Source organism: Pseudorasbora parva, chromosome 11 (assembly GCF_024679245.1).
Source record: "Pseudorasbora parva isolate DD20220531a chromosome 11, ASM2467924v1, whole genome shotgun sequence".
Classification (NCBI taxonomy): Eukaryota; Metazoa; Chordata; class Actinopteri; order Cypriniformes; family Gobionidae; genus Pseudorasbora; species Pseudorasbora parva.
Genome location: NC_090182.1, coordinates 205,254 through 226,684, shown reverse-complemented (window position 1 = coordinate 226,684; position 21,431 = coordinate 205,254). Strand labels below are relative to the sequence as shown.

The 21,431-nt window shown below is 46.9% G+C and overlaps 1 protein-coding gene across 1 annotated transcript in view; it reads right to left on the bottom strand.

The window, feature by feature from the left end:
* jakmip1 (janus kinase and microtubule interacting protein 1) overlaps nucleotides 1-18,486 on the bottom strand; it is a 38,112-nt gene extending 19,626 nt beyond the window's left edge. The window contains exons 1-7 of the mRNA XM_067456735.1: nucleotides 18,277-18,486; nucleotides 6,083-6,301; nucleotides 3,957-4,451; nucleotides 3,272-3,448; nucleotides 3,089-3,202; nucleotides 1,134-1,280; nucleotides 861-1,010 (exon numbers count right to left, since the gene is read on the bottom strand). Coding sequence (XP_067312836.1) covers nucleotides 861-1,010; nucleotides 1,134-1,280; nucleotides 3,089-3,202; nucleotides 3,272-3,448; nucleotides 3,957-4,451; nucleotides 6,083-6,226 — 1,227 coding nt within the window. The 5' untranslated portion in view covers nucleotides 6,227-6,301; nucleotides 18,277-18,486. The remainder of the gene's footprint in view (nucleotides 1-860; nucleotides 1,011-1,133; nucleotides 1,281-3,088; nucleotides 3,203-3,271; nucleotides 3,449-3,956; nucleotides 4,452-6,082; nucleotides 6,302-18,276) is intronic.
* Between the last annotated feature and the right edge of the window lie 2,945 nt (nucleotides 18,487-21,431).

Here is a 21,431-nt window from a genome sequence, read left to right as displayed (position 1 = left end):
GGGGATTATTAGGAGCCATGATCGACAGGGGCCAATGGGCATATTTGGCCAGGATTGGCCAGGATTCCCTTACATACCTCGGTTGTAACGAGTGGTTATTTCAGTCAAAGTTGCTCTTCTATCAGCTTTTATCAGTCGGCCCATTCTCCTCTGACCTCGAGCATCAACAAGGCATTTTCTCCCACAGGACTGCTGCAGACTGGATGCTCTTCCCTTTTCACACCTTTCTTTGTAAACCCTAGAAATGGTTGTGTGTGTAAATCCCAGTAACTGAGCAGATTGTGAAATACTCAGACCGGCCCGTCTGGCACCAACAACCATGCCACGCTCAAAACGGCTTAAATCACCTTTCTTTCCCATTCTGACATTCAGTCTGGAGTTCAGGAGATTGTCTTGACCAGGACCACACCCCTAATGCACTGAAGAACTGCCATGTGATTGGCTGATTAGATAACTGCATTAATGAGAAATTGAACAGGTGGTCCTAATACTCCTGAGTGTATAACAAACCTGCGTGAGCTCATCTATAACAAACCTGCGTGAGCTCATCTATAACAAACCTGCGTGAGCTCATCTATAACAAACCTGCGTGAGCTCATCTATAACAAACCTGTGTGAGCTCATCTATAACAAACCTGTGTGAGCTCATCTATAACAAACCTGCGTGAGCTCATCTATAACAAACCTGCGTGAGCTCATCTATAACAAACCTGCGTGAGCTCATCTATAACAAACCTGCGTGAGCTCATCTATAACAAACCTGTGTGAGCTCATCTATAACAAACCTGTGTGAGCTCATCTATAACAAACCTGTGTGAGCTCATCTATAACAAACCTGTGTGAGCTCATCTATAACAAACCTGTGTGAGCTCATCTATAACGCCGCGCTGCTCGCTGATCTGCAAGCGCAGATACTCCACCTCCTGGTGCTCGTGAGCGTGACTCAGGTCCGTCAGAGAGGTGTGTCTCTTCAGGCCGCCCGGCTGAGAGTTCTGCTGAGATTTCTCCTTCTGAGGAAACACAGGGAGAGATTCACTCCAGACGCTCAGTTGAAGAGTAGTACGGGTAAATGTGAAACGTTTATCTGAAGGTTATAATCCAGTCGTCTCTCATGATTTCCCTTCTCCGCACACCTGTTCTGCGTTCTCTCGGCTGAGCGTCTTCAGCTTGTCCTCCATGCGCTGGAGAGTCTGCAGCAGCTCTTCATTCTTCTTATTCAAGCGTTTATTCTTCTCCATGAGAGGCTTCATCTCTCCATCCGTCTCCCGCACTCGTTTGAGCTGTAGGACAGAGAGAAGCGGATCTACACACAGAACATAAGACCTGGGGAAGTCCTGTCCTGAAGAATCTTCTATCAGATATACTAACAACAATACAAAACTTATTTTATAAGAACAGAACAGTGGCTTCCACTGTAAGAATGTTTTTTTAAAGGTTGTAAAGCAAGATGATTTAAGGTCAGGTAAAAGCTCACTGTAAAATGTGTTACTTGTCATTTCTTTGTAATTATTTGTGAAATATACTAGATAATTCTGAGGGGAAAATTGTTCCAATTAGGTGACAGATCAGCAGGGGAAAAATACTAAATGCCAAAAATAAAATGAGCGTTGTAAAGGCGTGGACAGGGATATTACTGCGGCTAGTCTTACTGCGTATGCACCTGTAGGAGTTTCCCTTTCTGACACAGTATTTCTGGAAGAAGAGTATTTAAATCAATCATGAGGTGAATTACTGGTGTTTGCTCCATTATTTACAGCCAAAAAACAATAATGGAGTCTGTCTGCAGTCATGGGCGGGGTCTATGCTAATAGGGTGGAGTCTGTCAGCAGTCATGGGCGGGGTCTATACTAATAGGGCGGAGTCTGTCAGCACTCATGGACGGGACTATGCTAATAGGGCGGAGTCTGTCAGCACTCATGGACGGGACTATGCTAATAGGGTGGAGTCTGTCAGCAGTCATGGGCGGGGTCTATGCTAATAGGGTGGAGTCTGTCAGCACTCATGGACGGGTCTATGCTAATAGGGTGGAGTCTGTCAGCAGTCATGGACGGGTCTATGCTAATAGGGTGGAGTCTGTCAGCAGTCATGGGCGGGGTCTATGCTAATAGGGCGGAGTCTGTCAGCACTCATGGACGGGACTATGCTAATAGGGTGGAGTCTGTCAGCAGTCATGGGCGGGGTCTATGCTAATAGGGTGGAGTCTGTCAGCACTCATGGACGGGTCTATGCTAATAGGGTGGAGTCTGTCAGCAGTCATGGACGGGTCTATGCTAATAGGGTGGAGTCTGTCAGCAGTCATGGGCGGGGTCTATGCTAATAGGGCGGAGTCTGTCAGCAGTCATGGGCGGGGTCTATGCTAATAGGGCGGAGTCTGTCAGCAGTCATGGGCGGGGTCTATGCTAATAGGGCGGAGTCTGTCAGCAGTCATGGGCGGGGTCTATGCTAATAGGGCGGAGTCTGTCAGCAGTCATGGGCGGGGTCTATGCTAATAGGGTGGAGTCTGTCAGCAGTCATGGGCGGGGTCTATGCTAATAGGGCGGAGTCTGTCAGCAGTCATGGGCGGGGTCTATGCTAATAGGGTGGAGTCTGTCAGCAGTCATGGACGGGTCTATGCTAATAGGGTGGAGTCTGTCAGCAGTCATGGGCGGGGCCTAAACGTGTGACGTCACAAAATCTAACAATGTGCTCTTGTTCTGAGACACTGTTTATGATTTAGGGGACTTTTATGGGGATTAAAAGAGGAGTGGTGGATTTTCACCATTATAGGGTGAAACACAATGTTTAAACACAATCTGAAAGTGGATTCTGCATAATAGGTCCCCATAAATAGTATTTGCATTATTTTAGTGTTGTGTGTTACTGTAACGCGAGGAGTTAACAATCAGGGAACTCATCAAAAAGAAAAACTACAAAGAACTACAAAGATGGCAGATGGGACAGTTAGTCTGATTTATGTGTGTGTGTGTGTGTGCGTGTGTCTGTGTGTGTGTGTGTCTGTGTGTGTGTGTGTGTGTGTGTGAGAGTGTGTGTGTGTCTGTGTGTGTGTGTGTGTGTGTGTGTGTGTGTGTGTGTGTGTGTGTGTGTGTACCAGCTCGTTCCTCTCGTCTGACAGCAGTGTGTTCCTGTCCTCTAGTTTCCTGATGACAGCCTGCAGCTCAGCGATCTTCAGCTGAAACCGCCGCACGTCCCTCTCCTCCACTTCCTGTGACAGATCAAATGCTTTAATGTGTGCGGTGTCTGCCGTGTGGCCGTGTTCATGTCCAGATCAGACCTGGTTCAGAGCAGAGTCCGTGTTCTCCCCCAGGGCCGGCAGCTCTCTCTTCGGACTGCCGTGGTGCCGCTCCGCCTCCTCTCTCTGCAGGAGCAGACGCTGGGTCTGACCCGCCTGCACTCCCAGCTCTCGCTCCAGAGACTGCACCAGCCGATCCCTGCTCTTCAGCTCCTCCATCTCACACACACACACACACACACATACGTTTGAATGTAATTTTGGTGCTCAAAGATGTGTATTATTGACTACAGGGGGACTCGTAATTTAAAGGGATACTCCAACGCTGTTTCATATTAAACTGTTACTCCCTTTCCTAAAACAAACTTTCCTAGCTCTTCCGATAGTACTTCGACTCGGTGCAGTAAAAAGTCACACCTAAATAATCTTCCCTCACATCTCCCCCTCACTCTCGAGAGGATTTTTCAGGCATGTCTTTAGACTTTTTAAATAGGGGAAACGTGGAGGTGTTTGGTCGCTTTAAACTTGATCTCTGTTTGGTACATAGTGAATAAACTGGGCTTAGTGGGCTAAGCTAAATGCTATCAGAATGTCACCGCACATCAGAGTGATTAAGTGCACGCACCGAGACGAGAGAGGGATGCATCAACTCGTTTTAGTTAAGAGAATACCCAGTTTAATATGAAACAGCGGTGTATCCCTTAAGGCCAGGGTGACTGGGTCTCACCAGTCTGCGGATCTCCCTCTCGCTCTCGCGTTTGATCCGCTGGATCTCCTCGTGATGGGCCTGATGGGCCACCCTGAGGTCGGCAGCTTTGGCCCGGTCCGCCTGCAGGGCGTTGGTCAGCGCCTCCTCCACCTGCCTCCGCGATGCCTTGGCCTCCTGGAGCTCCTGCGAGAGCCTGAGCTTCTCCGCCTCGTAGCTCCGGCGGGCCTCCTCCCGGGCCTCCTCCCTCAGGGCGCTGCGGAGCTCGCTGCTGGCCCCGTCCCGTAACACACACACTAGAGCCTGCAGCCGGGCCAGCTCAGCCTCTCGGACCCGTGCGGAACGGGCCAGATCCGCCTCGTGCTGCCGGGCCAGGCCCTCTCTGGCCGCCGCCACCTCACGCTGCTTCTCCTCATGGAGCTTGACCCGCAGCTCAGTCAGAGCGACCGCGTGCTTGTGCTGCTCCGTCTCACGCTGGGCCCGCAGCTCCTGCAGCCGCTCCCGCAGCTTACCCACCTTCACACATACACACACACACACACACACACACACACACCTTTTTTAGTTCACACAGTACCCATAATGCCACGTTCCACAATCAATCTTCAGCGAGTTTATAAAGCATTTTTATTTGAGAGTCATAGGACAGGAAGATTAACAATGGTTTACAATTGGATATACAGTGGGGCAAAACCGTATTTAGTCAGTTAGTAAGTTCTCCCACTTAATAAGATGAGAGAGGCCTGTAATTTTCATAATTTTCATCGTACACTTCAACTATGAGAGACAGAATGAGAGAAAAAAACTGAAAATCTGATTTTTAAAGAATTTATTTGCAAATGATGGTGGAAAATAAGTATTTGGTCACCTACATTTTTTTAAATTATTATTCTGGCTCTCAAAGACCTAAGCAGCTTGGTGTGAAGAAATCAACTGTGGGAGGAATTATTAGAGAATGGAAGACATAGAAGACCACTGATAATCTCCCTTGATCTGGGGCTCTACGCAAGATCTCAGCCCGTGGGGTCAAAATGATCACAAGAACAGTGAGCAGAAATCCCAGAACCCCACGGGGGACCTGGTGAATGACCTGCAGAGAGCTGGGACCACAGTAACGAAGGTTACTATCAGTAACACACTACGCCAATCCTGCAGTGCCAGACGTGTCCCCCTGCTTAAGCCAGTGCATGCCCGGACCTGTCTGAAGTTTGCTAGAGAGCTTTTGGATGATCCAGAAGAGGATTCGGAGAATGTCATATGATCAGATGAAACCAAAATATACATTTTGGGGAAAAACTCTCTTGGAGAAAGAATGCTGAGTTGTACCGTAACTACTGTGAAGCATGGGAGGGGGTTTATCATGCTTTGGGGCTGTTAATTCTGCAACGGGACCAGTACGACGTAAAGGAAAGAATGAAGGTATCGTGAGATTCTGAGTAAAAACATCCTTCCATCAGCAAGAGAGTTGAAGATGACTGGGTGGCTGGGTCTTTCAGCATGACAATGATCCCAAATACACGCCCAGCAACGAAGAAGTGGCTTCGAAGCGTTTCAAGGTCCTAGAGTCTCCAGATCTGAACCCCATAGAGAATCTTTGGAGGGAGTTGAAAATCCGACAGCCCTAAGACATCACTGCTCTAGAGGAGATCATGGAGGAATGGGCCAAACTACCGGCAACAGTGTGGAAAAACCTTCTGCGAATTACAGAAAACGTCTGACCTCTGTCATTGCCAACAAAGGGTATATAACAAAGTACTGAGAGGAACTTATGTTTTTGACTAAATACTTATTTTCCACCATCATTTGTAAATAAAATCTTAAGAAATCAGACCATGTGATTTTCTGGATTTTTTTCTCATTGTGTCTCTCATAGTTGAAGTGTACCTATGATGAACAATACAGGCCTCTCTCATCTTTTTAAGTTGGAGAACTTGCACAATCGGTGGCTGACTAAATACTTTTTTGCCCCACTGTATAAGACAGATTTCAGCAGACGTGTGACTGTCAGGTGTGAGTGAGGACACTAGTAATAGCTCAGATGATGGGGCAAACTCCGCTCTTTTGTGCTTATACTAGTCGTACCTATGGCGACAGATGTTCTGACACTGAAGGACCCAGATGAGGACGGGTAAGTGTGTGTGCCATACCTTGCCTCGTTCCTGCTGCAGCTCATTCTGTATGTCACTCAATCTGCTCTTCAGCTCCTCATTGGCTGTCTGCAGAGTCTCCGCCTCCTGTTTCCCTCGGCTCTTTTTGGGAGGCGGGGCTGAGGTGGGTGTGGTCGCAGCCATCCTCCCCTAGGTCTGATTGTCCAATCAAATCTCAGTCTGACCCGTCTGTGGCTGCACCGCCGGCATCATGGAGTTCTGCTGGAGCGGAGGATTCAGTGAGAGGAGGAGTTGCCTAACATAATCCCAAACACACACACACAAACACACAATTCCAAACACACACACACACAATTCCAAACACACACACAGACACACACACACACACAGACACACTCACACAATCCCAAACACACACACACACACACACACACACAACACACACACACACACACACACACTCACAATCACAAACACACACACACAATTCCAAACACACACACACACACACACACACACAATCCCAAACACACACACACACACAACACACACATGCTCACAAAATCCCAAACACACACACACACACACACAATCCCAAACACACACACACACACACACACATACATACACACACACTCACACAATCCCAAACACACACACACACACACACACACACACACACATGCTCACAAAATCCCAAACACACACACACACACACAACACACACATGCTCACAAAATCCCAAACACACACACACACCCACGTTCACACAATCCCAAACATACTATTACAACACACACACACACACACACACACACACACACACACACACGCTCACACAATCCCAAACATACTGTCACAACACATACACACACACACACACACACACACACACACAATCTGAAACACATATCGACACACGTGCCATTTGTTCAAAGGAATTCAGCTCCAATGCGTTTGGTGTGTGTGTGCCTCCATCTAGTGGAGCCTCATGGTACTACTATACTATAGATGCAACAAGTGTGTGTGTGTGTGTGTGTGTGTGTGTGTGTGTGATGGGTAGGTTTAGGGGCAGTGTAAGGGGATAGAAAATACGGTTTGTACTGTATAAAAACCATTACGCCTATGGAGAGTCCCTGTAAACCACATAGACCAACATGTGTGTGTGTGTGTGTGTGTGTGTTTGGGATTGTGTGAGTGTCTGTGTGTGTGTGTTTGAGATTGTGTGAGTGTGTGTGTGTGTTTGGGATTGTATGAGTATGTGTGTGTGTGTGTGTGTGTGTGTGTGTGTGTGTGTGTGTGTGTGTGTGTGTGTGTGTGTGTGTGTGTGTGTGTGTATGTGTGTGTGTGTTTAGAATTGTGTGAGCGTGTGTGTGTTTGGGATTGTGTGAGCGTGCGTGTGTGCGTGTGTTTGGGATTGTGTGAGTGTCTGTGTGTGTGTGTGTGTGTGTGTGTGTTTGGGATTGTGTGAGCGTGTGTGTGTGTTTGGGATTGTGTGAGCGTGTGTTTGTGTGTGTGTGTTTGGGATTGTGTGTGTGTGTTTGGGATTGTGTGAGCGTGTGTGTGTGTGTGTGTGTTTGGGATTATGTGAACGTGTGTGTGTGTGTGTGTGTGTGTGTGTGTGTGTGTTTGGGATTGTGTGAGTGTGTGTGTGTGTGTGTGTGTGTGTGTGTTTGGGATTGTGTGTGTGTGTGTGTGTGTGTGTGTGTGTGTGTATGTGTGTTTGGGATTGTGTGAGCATGTGTGTGTGTGTGTGTGTTTGGGATTGTGTGTGTGTGTGTATGGCACAATGATCAGGTGATGCGCATCATCTTAAAATAGCCAAATATTAACTCATTAATCAACCTTGCTGATATCACTAATCAAACACAAAAGCCGTCTCTCTCTCTCTCTCTCTCTCTCTCTCTCTCTCTCTCTCTCTCTCTCTCTCTCTCTCTCTCTCTCTCTCTCTCTCTCTCTCTCTCTCTCTCTCACACACACACACACACACACACACACACACACACACACACACACCTCTCGTCTCTGGAGATGAACAACAGCAGAGCTTTGGATAAAAGATCACCAACTCTAGGGTTTGTTTTATGGACCTCTCAATCTGGACTTCTTATATGGTGTTCTCAAACCTGGAGTTTCTAACTTTGATGTGATACCTTGGTAAATATCAATATTCGATACTGCAGGGAAAACTGTCACACAGACATCTGTGTTATTGTCTAATGTTTTGATGATTTAGGTTATGCTGTAATAGCTTTCACACAGCAGAGGGATGCTTTACCTTTGAACTAGATTTACAAACAAAGGCAAACGAACAGTCAGTAATAAACTAAAAGCACAAATAAATAGATTAGAATAAAGAGAGACATGTTTTCAAAGACACTGGACTTGTGTTCAGGGATGATATACTACAGAAATTAAAGAACACAGGAGAGTCTTGATTGTAAAAATGAAATGCAGTGGAGTTGGGCCAAATCTCTGTTGTATCCGGACGGAGAGATGAGCACGACCTGTTTAATCCCGGGACACTTTAATATATCTCTGGCCTTTCTTCAGCAGTGTGTGTGTGTGTGTCTCACTCCTGATATTCCCACACTATGGGAATATCCCTGAAGCGGTGTGCAGACCATCCCTCGGGAAACCTGAGCACAGTGGGATTCTCCAGTTTAGGGAAGAGAGAGAACCCAATCCAGAACCCCAGAGGAGACGAGCTGGGACTCTTCCTTTCAGCCCTGTCTGAAAGCGGATACACTTCCAACACTTACGTCATATATCACATTTCATGAAGATATTGTGTCTGAAACTGAAACTGTGAAAATGTTCCCAAATAACAAGCTCTGGGTATCCAAACCACTGAAGAGATGTTTTAATGAAAGCAGGGATGTGTCCCGGCTATACAGAAGTTCAGTGGGAATGGGATTTCGAACAGAAGATAGAGGCAATTCTCTCACTGCTGATGTAAGACACGCAGGGATTAAACACATGAATGGATCCGATGAAGAGAGTGATCGTTTGATTGAAGCAGAACAGGACATCAGGTCTCGAAGCCTGAGCTCTTAAAGACTGTGCTCCTGAGTTTTTACAAAGTTCTTTCAGTTACTTGTAGACACATGCACAATGCCCAAACTGAGAACATTCTCAATAATAAGGCCTGTGCTAAAGAAGTGTGCTAAATGATTTCCAGCCTATGGCAATAACTCTTATACTGAGTAAACCATAGTGTGAGTTTTGGCCTATCACACATAGACCGACAGATAGCGGTGTAATGGAGGTCAGCTGTGCAGGTAAACCTCACTCCCCTGATCTCAAGAGGAGCTCTAACGGTCTATAGTCTATCTACCGGAGGTCAGCTGTGCAGGTAAACCTCACTCCCCTGATCTCAAGCGGAGCGCTAACGGTCTATAGTCTATCTACCGGAGGTCAGCTGTGCAGGTAAACCTCACTCCCCTGATCTCAAGCGGAGCGCTAGTGGTCTATAGTCTATCTACCGGAGGTCAGCTGTGCAGTAAACCTCACTCCCCTGATCTCAAGCGGAGCTCTAGTGGTCTATAGTCTATCTACCGGAGGTCAGCTGTGCAGGTAAACCTCACTCCCCTGATCTCAAGCGGAGCGCTAACGGTCTATAGTCTATCTACCGGAGGTCAGCTGTGCAGGTAAACCTCACTCCCCTGATCTCAAGCGGAGCGCTAACGGTCTATAGTCTATCTACCGGAGGTCAGCTGTGCAGGTAAACCTCACTCCCCTGATCTCAAGCGGAGCTCTAGCGGTCTATAGTCTATCTACCGGAGGTCAGCTGTGCAGGTAAACCTCACTCCCCTGATCTCAAGCGGAGCGCTAGTGGTCTATAGTCTATCTACCGGAGGTCAGCTGTGCAGTAAACCTCACTCCCCTGATCTCAAGCGGAGCGCTAGTGGTCTATAGTCTATCTACCGGAGGTCAGCTGTGCAGTAAACCTCACTCCCCTGATCTCAAGCGGAGCTCTAGTGGTCTATAGTCTATCTACCGGAGGTCAGCTGTGCAGGTAAACCTCACTCCCCTGATCTCAAGCGGAGCTCTAGCGGTCTATAGTCTATCTACCGGAGGTCAGCTGTGCAGGTAAACCTCACTCCCCTGATCTCAAGCGGAGCTCTAACGGTCTATAGTCTATCTACCGGAGGTCAGCTGTGCAGTAAACCTCACTCCCCTGATCTCAAGCGGAGCTCTAGTGGTCTATAGTCTATCTACCGGAGGTCAGCTGTGCAGGTAAACCTCACTCCCCTGATCTCAAGCGGAGCTCTAACGGTCTATAGTCTATCTACCGGAGGTCAGCTGTGCAGTAAACCTCACTCCCCTGATCTCAAGCGGAGCTCTAGTGGTCTATAGTCTATCTACCGGAGGTCAGCTGTGCAGGTAAACCTCACTCCCCTGATCTCAAGCGGAGCGCTAACGGTCTATAGTCTATCTACCGGAGGTCAGCTGTGCAGGTAAACCTCACTCCCCTGATCTCAAGTGGAGCGCTATCGGTCTATAGTCTATCTACCGGAGGTCAGCTGTGCAGGTAAACCTCACTCCCCTGATCTCAAGCGGAGCTCTAGCGGTCTATAGTCTATCTACCGGAGGTCAGCTGTGCAGGTAAACCTCACTCCCCTGATCTCAAGCGGAGCTCTAACGGTCTATAGTCTATCTACCGGAGGTCAGCTGTGCAGGTAAACCTCACTCCCCTGATCTCAAGCGGAGCTCTAGCGGTCTATAGTCTATCTACCGGAGGTCAGCTGTGCAGGTAAACCTCACTCCCCTGATCTCAAGTGGAGCGCTATCGGTCTATAGTCTATCTACCGGAGGTCAGCTGTGCAGGTAAACCTCACTCCCCTGATCTCAAGCGGAGCTCTAGCGGTCTATAGTCTATCTACCGGAGGTCAGCTGTGCAGTAAACCTCACTCCCCTGATCTCAAGCGGAGCGCTAGTGGTCTATAGTCTATCTACCGGAGGTCAGCTGTGCAGTAAACCTCACTCCCCTGATCTCAAGTGGAGCGCTATCGGTCTATAGTCTATCTACCGGAGGTCAGCTGTGCAGGTAAACCTCACTCCCCTGATCTCAAGCGGAGCGCTAACGGTCTATAGTCTATCTACCGGAGGTCAGCTGTGCAGGTAAACCTCACTCCCCTGATCTCAAGCGGAGCGCTAACGGTCTATAGTCTATCTACCGGAGGTCAGCTGTGCAGGTAAACCTCACTCCTCTGATCTCAAGCGGAGCGCTAACGGTCTATAGTCTATCTACCGGAGGTCAGCTGTGCAGTAAACCTCACTCCCCTGATCTCAAGCGGAGCGCTAACGGTCTATAGTCTATCTACCGGAGGTCAGCTGTGCAGTAAACCTCACTCCCCTGATCTCAAGCGGAGCTCTAGCGGTCTATAGTCTATCTACCGGAGGTCAGCTGTGCAGTAAACCTCACTCCCCTGATCTCAAGCGGAGCGCTAGTGGTCTATAGTCTATCTACCGGAGGTCAGCTGTGCAGTAAACCTCACTCCCCTGATCTCAAGTGGAGCGCTATCGGTCTATAGTCTATCTACCGGAGGTCAGCTGTGCAGGTAAACCTCACTCCTCTGATCTCAAGCGGAGCTCTAGCGGTCTATAGTCTATCTACCGGAGGTCAGCTGTGCAGTAAACCTCACTCCCCTGATCTCAAGCGGAGCGCTAGTGGTCTATAGTCTATCTACCGGAGGTCAGCTGTGCAGTAAACCTCACTCCCCTGATCTCAAGCGGAGCTCTAGCGGTCTATAGTCTATCTACCGGAGGTCAGCTGTGCAGTAAACCTCACTCCCCTGATCTCAAGTGGAGCGCTATCGGTCTATAGTCTATCTACCGGAGGTCAGCTGTGCAGGTAAACCTCACTCCCCTGATCTCAAGTGGAGCTCTAACGGTCTATAGTCTATCTACCGGAGGTCAGCTGTGCAGGTAAACCTCACTCCCCTGATCTCAAGTGGAGCTCTAACGGTCTATAGTCTATCTACCGGAGGTCAGCTGTGCAGTAAACCTCACTCCCCTGATCTCAAGCGGAGCTCTAGCGGTCTATAGTCTATCTACCGGAGGTCAGCTGTGCAGTAAACCTCACTCCCCTGATCTCAAGTGGAGCGCTATCGGTCTATAGTCTATCTACCGGAGGTCAGCTGTGCAGGTAAACCTCACTCCCCTGATCTCAAGTGGAGCTCTAACGGTCTATAGTCTATCTACCGGAGGTCAGCTGTGCAGGTAAACCTCACTCCTCTGATCTCAAGCGGAGCGCTAACGGTCTATAGTCTATCTACCGGAGGTCAGCTGTGCAGTAAACCTCACTCCCCTGATCTCAAGCGGAGCGCTAGCGGAGCTGGTGAGTAGGACCTGGCACAGAGGATGCTTCATACAGTCACAGAGCATCTTATCCTAAAGTTTTATTCATAGACTTTTAATTTAATGAAGACACACATTCAGTATCAACACAGGGTTAGCGTTCCTTCCTGCCGGGTCAGAGGAGTCCTGTCTGATGTGTGTTCTCTCCCCTGAGCTCTTCTCTCGTTTAATGAGTTTAAGATCAGTGAAAGACACTCTCGATTATTGAATCTGCTGATGATGAGAAACAGGTGATGCTGCCTCTGGCTCACTCAAACACGGCGGCGCTCCAGACAGTTCGAGATTAATGTTGCCAAGACAAAGACATTCATTATTTACACAAAACAAGATATGATAATTGAGCCAGTTTCAGTCGATGTTGAAAAAGTAGAAAACTTCACATATCTTGGTACAATTCTGGGTACAATTGAGCTTTTCTATTACACATAGTAATGTATATTGAGAGTCCTGTACGGTCATTGAGATCTAATAACACACGTTATAAACTTGGGTCAATGGCCAATAAAATAGTTGGTTAACCCACAGAAGTTCGTAACACACACACACACACACACACACACACACACACACACACACACACACACACACACACACACACACACACACACACACACACACACACTTCTGGTGCGCTATATTTCTGGGGACTTTCCAAAGACCTAATGGTTTTTATACCGTATAAAGCATATATCCCCCTACACTGCCCCTACCCCTAAACCTTCCCATCACACGAAACTTTCTGCATTTTTACTTTTTTAGAACAACTCATTCTGTATTATTCATAAACTTTTGTACCCACGGGGACCTCAATTTAGGTCCCCACAGTGACACGAGTCCTCATGAGAGTTGGGGACATCAGAGTTCCTATTGCCATGCTGGAACATGGATGCTTTTACGCTAGAGAGTTTCTGAAGGTGTGAGATGTTTTGGTACGTCCTTCACTTTAAGGTCCACTATTCTGTCGTGGTGTGCGATGTACATTCCCTTGTAAACATGGCAGCCATTCAGAATATGTGTAAGTTTCTCAGTGATCTGTGTGTGTGTGTGTGTGTGTGTGTGTGTGTGTGTGTGTGTGTGTGTGTGTGTGTGTGTGTGTGTGTGTGTGTGTGTGTGTGTGTGTGTGTGTGTGTGTGTGTGTCAGTAATCTGTTCTGTGGTGTGATGTAGACTGTGAGGGACCAGGGGGTTAAAGGAAACCAGATGGAAAGGTTAAGTCTGGAAGGAAGAACTTGCAATCTTGCCTTTACTGGTTGCCAAAGCATCTTATCTGCACCTATTGCATTAACGATGGCAATTACAGTGGGTGTGGTGCTCGACCGGCGTGTGGCACACAATAACACACACTCTTACTCATAATCAGACATACACAGATACACAGAGACACACACAGACACAGACACACTCACACAAACTCTCACTCATACAAAGACACACACAGATACACACACACAGACACCCACACACACACACACACACACACACACACACACACACACACTCTCACTCATACACAGACACACACAGATACAAACACAGACACACACACACACACACACACACACACACACACACGTCTCCCAGATGTCCAGCAGACACTGAGAGAAACATCAAAGCCTCTTTATAGCAGTTCAGAGACGCTGAGAGTCAAACACAACGACTGAGCTCTTTTCCTCACTAACACAGAGATCTGTCATCAATGTGCTCTTTAACGGTGTACAATCACACAAACACCAGCGTAATTATTGATAATGTAAATTCAAACTGAACTAAAACTACATACATGCATTTAAATAAAAACGGAAACTAATACAAAAATGAAAATAATCACTGAAATTAAAAAACAAATAATTAAGGCTAATTCAAAATATTGCTATAAACTATGATAGAATACCAGTTACACTAAAATAAAACAACACATGGAAATATGAATAGCATTGACATAAAATATCAAACCGAGCGGTATATGCAAACAAACACTCTTTGCTCTGAAATAACTGCGACCACACATTCAGCATTTTAAGGTGTGGTGTGAGACACACTGCCTCATACAGGCCGAGCACATGCAGATCCCCATCAGCCTCCAGAAGGACACAGATGCTATACACACCCTGGGAAAACCAGCCAAACTCAGGCCAGGCACACACATGCACAGAACACCACCGCCAGTCGGGGCTGCTGATCTTTGAGCCCTTTAATGCCCTGATATCTTAAGAACAGCAGTGTGTTATCTCAGCATATTCAAATGAATGCAGCCGCTCGCTGGTCATGGGTGAACTGGTCATGTGATGCTGTCTCTAAACCTCTCGTGGAGAGTTAGAGTAAGCAGATTAAAGCTCTTTCACTGCTATAGAAAGTTCTGTTAGGGCGTAACATTAACAGTGTTTACACTGCAAACGCCACTGTGTGTGTTTGAGGGTTGAGACGTCCGGGATCTTATTGAAGTCACTCAATGAAACGTAATCAAATAATGAAGAGTAAAGAACACTGGTTACATATTAGACAGTCTGAGAGGATTAAAACAGAAGCATTTGAATTCTGTTACCTTAACCTGACTACGTGTTCATGGTAAGAACCCGAAATGCCAATTCTCCAACTACATAAGAGCTACACTATATTCCCAGCAGTATTGGGCCGCCCTTCTCCAGATCCCTGAGTTCAGTTGTTCAGTGTATTCATGGCCACAGGTGTATAACTCCAGCTCTCGGCCTGCAGACGCTTCTACACACATTAGTGAAAGAATGGGTCGCTCTCAGAAGCTCAGTGAACTCAAGCGTGGGGCCGTGATAGGCTGACACCTGTGCAATAAGGCCATTCCTGACATTTCCTCACTACTAAATATTCCACGCTCAACTGTTAGTGGGATTATAACAAAGAGGAAGCCATTGGGAACAACAGCAACTCAGCCACGAAGTGTTAAATCCCTGAGCGGGACTTGCCTGACTGTGCCAAGTGCAATATTTGGTGGAGGGGGATTATGGGGTGTGGTTGTTTTTCAGGGGTTGGGCTTGGCCCCTCAGTTCCAGTAAAATTAACTCTTGGACAATTTCACGCTCCTGACTTTGTGGGATCAGTTTGTGGACGGCCCCTTCCTGCCCCAGCATGACTGCGCTCCAGTGCACAAAGCGTTGCTCCATAAAGACATGGATGAGGAGTTTGGTGTGGAGGAACTGGACTGGCCTGCACAGAGTCCTGAGCTCAACCCGATAGAACAGCTTTGGGATGAATTAGAGCGGAGACTGAGAGCCAGGCCTTCTCGTCCAACATCAGTGCCTGACCTCACAAATGAGCTTCTAGAAGAATGGGCAAAAATCCCCATAAACACACTCCTAAACCTTGAGGAAAGCCTTCCCAGAAGAGCTGGAGCTGTTAGAGAGGGTGGGCCGACTCCAGATTAAACCCCACGGGTTAACAACGGGATGGTAATAAACTCATGTTCATGTAAAGGCAGGGGTACATGAGATGGATCTACAGCTCGACCCGTATGCAAGAGCTTAAGGGCCCTGACTGTCAAAGTCTCCGGACCCCCGTTGCTCTATCCAGTCGAGGTCTTTATAGTGTTCACCTGATTCCCAACAGATACTCTCTACACACTCTTAAAACTGAAAGGTCCTTCATTGGCTTCCATAAAGAACTTCAGCATTCCATTCATCAACAGGATATTTAGTGGACAAATCTTCTTTATATTATTAAAATGTTCTGCACACTGAGAAAAAAGGTCTTTTTTTTTAAAGAACGATTTCCTGAAAGGTTGTTTGGGGAACCAGGAATGGTTCCTCAAACGGCAGTGGTTCTCAAACTGAGGTATGTGAGGTACGCCAACAAAACTCCGAGTTTAATTCTACCTTATCTTAAATACATGGCATCCAATCAAATGACCTCATATACCGCGGCCAAAGCTGAGTTCATCCACACTGGCACGTATGATCGCTTGTGTTCAGAGTATCGGCCTTACAAATCACGTTACGCTACAGCCGTTCTCCACTCACTAGCATGAAGAACAGATATAGTCTGTGTGTGTAGAGGTCGGTTTACGATTCAAACTCTCCTTCATACAGAAACACACACACACCCCGTGTGAGTCCTTGTTTTTTAAGTTGATCATAGATTATACGAGCAAGAATGCAATGTTTCCCGAGTATACACACGACTACATATGTGACTGCTTGTATACCAGTTCAACAAACAAAGGCTCATATTAAGAGATGTTCATTTCAGACTCAGTAGTCAATGGTTTGCTCTGTTTGGCAACTAAATCGTTCCAATGAAAGCCCCAGCAGAAGTGTTGAGCGTCTCCAACACACAGGTCAATGATTCAGCCACTCTACTGAATGAATGAATGACTCATTAAGTCATTAAAACAGAGTTAACATAGTTTAATATTTAAAAGTATCACTTTGTTTTTACCACTGCTTCGTATTCCTCTATTGGACATTAAAGGTGTGCCTGAGCAGCAGTAAACCGTGTGTAAAGTCATCTAGATGCAGCCTCTGCCACTGTCATTTATTGCTTTATTTATTATATTAATGGATTTTGACATAAAACGTGACACATTTAATAGGGTTAGAAAAACTCTGCCTTTATAAAGGTAAAAATACACCTGAAACCAACTTATGAGAGCCAGTAGTGCCCCATCATGGAAGAGGAGTGCCTGCAGTGGGAGAGCGGACGGGAAACCCCTGCTGGAATACAGCATAGGGCGTACTGGGACCAGCTCGGGGCGCTCGTGGTCCGGCATATGTTGGTCTTATGGGTGCTGGTGTAATCCCAGCAAGACCACAACAAAACTTGAGTGTGTGTTACATGATATAATGTTTCTTACTGTGTGTTCGTAGTTAAAGACTACAACAACTCAACAAGGGGCGGGGTTATGCAAATGTTAGGGTTAGTGATGTCATGTCATGTCTACAACAACTCAACAAGGGGCGGGGTTATGCAAATGTTAGGGTTAGTGATGTCATGTCTACAACAACTCAACATGTTTCCGGGGGCGGGGTTATGCAAATGTTAGGATTAGTGATGTCATGTCTACAACAACTCAACATGTTATGGGGGCGGGGTTATGCAAATGTTAGGGTTAGTGATGTCATGGGTTGTAGTCCATAAAAGGGATTTCTGTGAGACTTTGAGCCTCGTAACTTTGCAAATGTTGTTTATGCTCAAACACCAATATTACACACTCACTAAAGTTAAAAAAGTGAAATCATAATCAACCATCGCTTTAATATTTACGTGTAGAGAGTTTCAACCAGCATAACAGATTGTACTTCAGTTTCTTAGATAATATGATAACAGAATTCATGATTTAATTTGATCTGGGCTTCTGAAGCCAGCACTGAAAGCCACTGATAGAGAACACACACATACACACACACATACACACACACACACACACACACACACACACACACACACACACACACACATTTAAAGGCTAATAGTGACTGAGATGTAGACTGTGAACACTAGCCCCAGTCTCCTCTATTCTGAAGCCGAGCATACACACACATCTCATAGCATGCACAAATTCAAGGCCTGGACATCACACTTCGCTGTTATCTCCAGAAGCAGAGCATCGCATCCAGAGACAGAACCACACCCACAGCACCAGCCATCACACTGCAGAGGAACATCTGCGCGCATCTGGACACACACACAAACACACACACACCGCCGCGTCATCGGGACTGATGAAGACGCTCGGTGTGGATCAGAGCCGGTGTGATGTTAAGCGACGAACGCGCGGGATCAATAACTCTCTCCGGTTAAAGTGCCGAGACAACCGAACTCATTCATAACGCGTTCAGACACCGATACCGGCGAATCAACGGAAGTGAGAACCACTCCAGGTTAAATATGAGCTTTATACGATACCCGGGGAGGCGGTGAGGGTCTCGGGAGGGTCTCGGGAGGGTCCCGGTGTCCGGTGGGCGCGTGTCCGTGATCGCGCGGTGGCGGAAGCGCGCGTGAACGCGTTACATTAGTGTCCACTACACATGCCAGAGGAACCCGGCGGAGAGGTTCAATCCTACTACTGCAAGGGACTTGCGTTTAATATTCATGAGCAACGCTTTCGATTGGAAGAGAGCGACGCAACGTCAGCACTTAATATGCATGAGCCCAGCGATGGCGCGAGTGTCTGCTTTAATATTCATAAACTGAGCCTTCGTCATAGTACAGTGTGATATTTACATCTCCACGCCCACCGAGGGACGTCATCCACAACCCTGGAGAAATAAAGGTTATCATCATCATCATCATTCTGAAAAAGTCTAATGTCCTGATATAGTCTTTAGTGTTTAATTATATATTGTTGCCTTTAAATAAAGTCCCTGTACCTTCTCTTACCACAAGTCTACAGGAACTGATGAAATGATGTGTGTGTGTGTGTGTGTGTGTGTGTGTGTGTGTGTGTGTGTGTGTGTGTGTGTGTGTGTGTGTGTGAGAGAGAGAGAGAGAGAGTCTGCTGAGCGAAGTGGAAAATCAGTCTCAGCCTCAGAAACATCACTGAAGTGCATTATTCTGACCCAGATTCGCTCTGACTCGCCCCTTGTATAGTTAAACACAGACATTACAGCATGCATGATTAACAACATATGTGGGCCACTACCCCAGGCCAAACACACACACACACACACACATTGCGTTTTCATGTTGTATGGGGACTTTCCATAGACGTAATGTTTTTATACTGTACAAACTGTATATTCTCTCCCCATACACAAAGTGTAACCCTAAACCTACACACACACACACACACACACACACACACACACACAATGTTTTTAAAAATGCATCGGGTTCGTTTTTTTTGGTTTAACATGCCTTGTTAAAACCTGTCCGACCACTGCTTGGTGGCTCTCAAACACAAACCGCTCTTGCAGAACACACATCCAACAGGATCCGATGGGGAGTTTCCATCATAGACAGTAACACAATATGGCCGTCACCCATAGGATCCTGAAGAGCCGTTCTGAAGCGTAGAGACGAGGCGGGTTGTGGGCGGAGCTTAGGTGACAACGACTAACAGACAGCAGACAAACGGCAATCCACCTGTCAATCAAAGTGGCCCTTAATTATGCAGACCTTTAAGGCTTTATATAATGTAAATTAATGAGTTATAAATAATTCACCCCTCACAGTCGTCATGAAGTGCAAAATTAAACCAGTATTTATCCCAGGCTGTAAACTTGGGCATTTTAGCATGAGCTCATCATCTGCTCCTTCTGGAGCCGGTCTCTAGTGGCCAGTCGAGGAACTGCAGTTTCAGTCACTTCAGAATCGGCTTCAACAGAAACTGGAGGAGGAGCCGCTTGGTTTCCATTGGTTTGCAATTAATAGCAGAAGTGCCATCTACTGTCAGGCAGTGAATCTCCACGCCATCACCAGTGGAAATCGCCTGCGTATGAAAAATCTGTCGAAAAACGTCTTGAAAAACACAAATGGTGATAAGCGCACGCAATAATCGCCCCGGTGTGCACGAGGCTTTTAGCCTGGATGCCAGCCGAACTTAGCCATGCCCTCAAATGTTTTAGTTTGGGCAGTTCGGTCTGGCCTCGCTCCATAGAGGAGTAATTATCTCCGAACAGAAACTGTTCTGACCAATGAGATCATCAGGGCGGGCTTTAGATGATGACAGACAGATGATCAACAGTAACTGACCAATGAGATCATCAGGGCGGGCTTTAGCCGATGACGGACAGATGATCAACAGAAACTGACCAATGAGATCATCAGGGCGGGCTATAGCCGATGACGGACAGATGATCAACAGAAACTGACCAATGAGATCATCAGGGCGGGCTTTAGCCGATGACGGACAGATGATCAACAGAAACTGACCAATGAGATCATCAGGACGGGCTTTAGCCGATGACGGACAGATGATCGACAGAAACTGACCAATGAGATCATCAGGGCGGGCTTTAGATGATGACGGACAGATGATCAACAGAAACTGACCAATGAGATCATCAGGGCGGGCTTTAGATGATGACGGACAGATGATCCACAGAAACTGACCCATGAGATCATCAGGGCGGGCTTTAGCCGATGACGGACAGATGATCAACAGAAACTGACCAATGAGATCATCAGGGCGGGCTTTAGATGATGACGGACAGATGATCAACAGAAACTGACCAATGAGATCATCAGGGCGGGCTTTAGATGATGACGGACAGATGATCCACAGAAACTGACCAATGAGATCATCAGGGCGGGCTTTAGCCGATGACGGACAGATGATCAACAGAAACTGACCAATGAGATCATCAGGGCGGGCTTTAGCCGATGACGGACAGATGATCAACAGTAACTGACCAATGAGATCATCAGGGCGGGCTTTAGCCAATGATGGACAGATGATCAACAGAAACTGACCAATGAGATCATCAGGGCGGGCTTTAGCCGATGACGGACAGATGATCAACAGAAACTGACCAATGAGATCATCAGGGCGGGCTTTAGCCGATGACGGACAGATGATCAACAGTAACTGACCAATGAGATCATCAGGGCGGGCTTTAGCCAATGATGGACAGATGATCAACAGAAACTGACCAATGAGATCATTAGGGCGGGCTTTAGCTTGTTTGTATCTGCATCAGCTTCACTATTTCTCTCAGTAATGATGATCATGTTGGGTCAGTGCTCTGTGTATCATTCAATTATTTTATTTTTTTCCAACACCGGCAAAGATCGTTTATTCCAGCGCGTGCAGAAAGGGTTGCCAAGTTTTTACAACAAAACCTGCCAACTACTAACCCTAAACAACAGCTTCTCGGGGGGTTCTCCGGGGGAAAAAATGGTCCAATTGAGGTCTTTCCTGGTTGGGTTGAAACACACCCCATAATCACAGCCCAATGGAGCAGAGTTGAGTATGAACATGTCAGGCTGCGAGGCTCTAGTCATTTAATAAAGATATACGTCAGATCGCAGGGTCAGTTCAAATGAACTACAGCGAAGATAAAATGGTGACAATGGGAAAGTGAGAGCAGTCACGTGACCACTATATATTCTCCTTATAC